Source organism: Alligator sinensis, unplaced genomic scaffold (genome assembly GCF_000455745.1).
Source record: "Alligator sinensis unplaced genomic scaffold, ASM45574v1 scaffold216_1, whole genome shotgun sequence".
Classification (NCBI taxonomy): domain Eukaryota; kingdom Metazoa; phylum Chordata; order Crocodylia; family Alligatoridae; genus Alligator; species Alligator sinensis.
The window spans coordinates 78,000-81,766 of NW_005841868.1; the positions used below are offsets into that span (position 1 = coordinate 78,000).

Here is a 3,767-nt window from a genome sequence, read left to right on the forward strand (position 1 = left end):
GCTCCTACCCTGGGGGTCTTTAAGAAGCGGCTCGATGCCTACCTGGCTGGGGTCACTTGAGCCCAGTTTCCCTCCTGCCCAGGCAGGGGGTCGGACTTGAAGATCTACAAGGTCCCTTCCGACCCTACTTCTATAATTCTATGATGTTGTTGTTCCGTTACACTCAGACTCATCCATGCATAGCTGATTCCTTCATGTTTTCTTTTTTTTTTACAGCAAGGAGCATTTTGACAACATCCCTGACCTAGAGTTCAACCCAATTAGATCAAAAATTGTCCATGCCTTTTTTGACAAGAGGTAAGAGGAGCACCCCTGGCAGCTATCGGGGAGGTTTGATGTAATCACATTTGTCCTCCTCCGCTGACCTTAAAAAATAACAGACTTCATTTTCATCTCAAGCAATGGCTGGTTGTGCCAGGTCAGCAGTGGGTAGGCCTGTGTCCTACCTGTTCCGTGGATGAACATGCTTGTCCCTTAAGCAGGACTTTTTATGGTTTATACTACAAAGAGACTGGTATGTATAACTGGATATAGATACTTGAAACAATTATATCAACTGTGGGGAGGCAGGATGTCCTGTATTTCAGTCTCAGCTTAGCTAGTTCATTCTTACCTATTCATTCAACATAATACTAGATTCTCTTAACCAGTGTCACCTGCAAATCAAGAGAAGTGATTCTTTTGCTCTGTTGGCACTGATGAAGCTTCTCCTGGTGTACCATGTCTAGTTTTGGACTCTGCACTTCAAGAAAGATGTGGACATATTAGAAAAAGTCCTGGGGACAATGACAAACATGATTAGAGGCCTGAGAAACATGACTTATGGTTAACGTCTGAAAGAACTAGGGTTATTTAGTCTGGAGAAAAGAAGACTGAGGGAGGATTTGCTAACAGTCTTCAAATACCTGATGATAGTTATAAGGAAGATGGAGATAGACTATTCTCTGTGGCCATAAAAGACAGGACTAGGAACAATGGCCTCAAATTACCGTAGGAGAAATTTAGTTTGGAGATAAAGAAAAACGGCCTGACTATGAGGGTAAGTAAGTATTGGAAAAGGCTGCCTAAGAGAAGGTGTGAAATCTCAAACCCTGGACATTTTCAAGAACAGGTTGGACAGATGCTTGTTTAGGATGGTTTAGTGAGGGATGATTCTTCCTTAAGCAAGGGGCTGGACTAGATGAACTCCTGAGGTCCCTCCCAGCCCTACGTTCCTATATGTCCACACTTCACTGTAATAAGTGGAAACTAAACCTTGGTAATTTAGCAGCTGTTTGATTCTGGGGTACACTGCCCTAGCTTAGTTTCCACTTTGTCAGATAGGAATGGAGGGGTGAAACAGCTGCAACATTAGCTGACCTGAGCTTGCAAATGGGAAGTCTTCCCCACCCTTTCTCCCTTCTCATTTTAAATCAGTATCATTGTTTTGTCTGTCTGCAGCCTGGATGTGAGTTAATGTAGGCTGGAGCCTGCTGCCAGAGATTACTCTGATTGTATGGGCAGGCTGAGTCACATCACAGGTTGTGCCTGTGGATGAGTATTAAGGGGCTGTTGTGTCGTTTGTTTTTTTTAAAGACCTAAACGGGGGTGACATCAGAACAAGAACATTTAGGGCTGAATATTAGGAGGAGAGTTAATGATAACAACTCAGTGCAGGAACAAGCCCTGACTTTTGCTCATTATGCTGCTTACAACAGTTTCACTCTTGCCCTTGTGCTCCCTGGCTGGCTATATCCACCTGTGGCCGCTCATTGATTGTATCCCACATCCACACCCTGGAAATTTTCAAGAACAGGTTGGACAGTTGCTTGTCTAGGATGGTTTAGTTAGGGATGATTCTTCCTTAACGGCAGGGACTGTCCTTTGTTGTTTGGTCAGTGCCCAGTACCTGCCTCTGGATGCTTAATCAATACATATAATGATTATTGGCCTCCTAAGGAAAGTGGTGGGAGTCCTGTTGGTTAGGACATTTAACACTGAACCTGACAACCTATTAGTGTCAGTAGCCAATCCTGTGCTAGAACGGGTGGAGATGGTGACCTAACTGGGTCTATTTTCTGACCCGGTATGGAAAGTTGCTGGCTGGATTCTCACTGCAGGTGCCACTATGGCTATCCTTTGTGTCACTTTCATTATCCGGTGTCTCTGCAGGAATCTACGACAGGAGTCAGATGGGTTAGCTGATGAGATCAACTTTGAAGACTTCCTGACCATCATGTCCTATTTCCGGCCGATTGAGATGAACATGAATGAAGAACAGCTAGATCACTTCCGGAAAGAAAAGCTAAAATGTGAGACTTGCCATGAGTCCCCACCCTGAGGTCCCTGGCTTTAGAGGCAGCCTGCATGGTGAGGCCCACCACCCCTAGCCCAGGATCCCTACTCTAGCTCTTTCCGTGGTCCCTTCTATTTGCAGTAAGCATTGGGTTCTTGGGGTACATGGGTATGATTTGGCTCTGAGCCACTGGAGCCCTGGACTGACTCCACTGCTGCCTTGTGCCTCGTGTTTCCTAGTTCTCTTTCATATGTACGATTCAGACCATGATGGGAAGATCACACTGCAGGAGTACCGAAATGTAATGTATTGTTCCTGCCCCCCTCCCCCCCGCGCTTCTCCCAGCGTCTCTCTCCAAATGCTCTCTGCAACCTCTAAAGCTGCCTTGTTTTCCTTCCTCTCACTCCCTGGTAGGTGGTGGAAGAGCTGCTGTCTGGAAACCCCCACCTGGAGAAGGAGTCAGCAAGGTCTATTGCAGATGGTGCCATGATGGAGGCTGCCAGCATCTGTGTTGGACAAATGGTAGTAGCCACTGGCTTGGTCTAGAGCTGTGTAGGCACTGTAGCATGATGAGCTTGCAGTGAGGCCCCATGGGGCAGTTTGGTGCTGTTTAGTGGAAGCAAACATTGGGTAGCACTGAGTTGTTCTGGGCAGCGCCCTGCTGTCTGCTGCAGTGCACATGGGCCTTGTGCTGTGCACTGTGTCTTGCACTCCCATACTAAACACTATGGGATCACATGGCTCTTTTCTACATGGTGCTGTTGTTTGGGGGAGGGTGGCTATTCCTGTGCCCTGTCTGCTGCTCTTAGATGCAGCCACTTGTGCATGCAAAATTCATCAGAGCTCTGTCTTGCAGAGCAGCTGGCCCAGATGCAGTCCCAGGACCTGTCCAGACACCTCTTCCCAGGCCTAAGCATGTTCTTGGGCTCCCTGAAAGCAATATATTCAGCACCTTACAGGACTGGAGCCTGCAGACCTCTCTTTGGTCCAGGAGGCCAGGGAGCCTGAGACCCTGTGGGGGGAGGAGCTCCGTGTAGATGGAAGTTTCTGCCATCCTTTGTTGCACACAGTTATGTAAGAAGCCCAGGGAACTTGTGTACTGAAGGAATACCAAACCCCCACCAGTCACCCTCCCCCTGTTGTAAGGAGGCACTGCTTGGTGCCTGTTCTTTTGAGGCATTTAAAATAAGCAGCTGCAGTTTCTGACTAAAGCTTATTGCTGTGCTGAGAAGCAGGTGATTGCTGTCGACTGGGAGCCCTGGACAGCAGCCAGTAGCGCAGTGACTATTTGCTTGGAGTGTGATGCCCTGGAAGTCCAGTCCGGTAATCGCCTTCTGTTTTGACAGCATTAGTCCCCTGAAGTCCTGTTCTGGGGACTGGATTTCCAGTCTGTGACTTCCTGGCTGCATTCAGTCCACCTCAGAGCCCCTTCTGACCTCCCAAATATCAGCTTGTGCCAGCAAAACACAGGCTGGGCCTCTTTTCCTCCCCA

General features: G+C 47.9%; 1 protein-coding gene across 11 annotated transcripts in view; it reads left to right on the forward strand.

The window, feature by feature from the left end:
- TESC (tescalcin) overlaps window positions 1-3,767 on the forward strand; it is a 31,204-nt gene that overhangs the window by 25,899 nt on the left and 1,538 nt on the right. For 6 of the 11 annotated variants that reach the window (XM_006016790.3, XM_025192872.1, XM_025192922.1 and 3 more), the window contains 4 exons: window positions 217-297; window positions 2,152-2,291; window positions 2,515-2,576; window positions 2,690-2,797. In XM_006016790.3, coding sequence (XP_006016852.1) covers window positions 217-297; window positions 2,152-2,291; window positions 2,515-2,576; window positions 2,690-2,797 — 391 coding nt within the window. Of the gene's footprint in view, window positions 1-216; window positions 298-399; window positions 515-2,151; window positions 2,292-2,514; window positions 2,577-2,689; window positions 2,798-3,767 lie in introns of all 11 variants that reach the window. The other 5 variants (XM_025192881.1, XM_025192875.1, XM_025192911.1 and 2 more) reach the window with 2 other exon arrangements.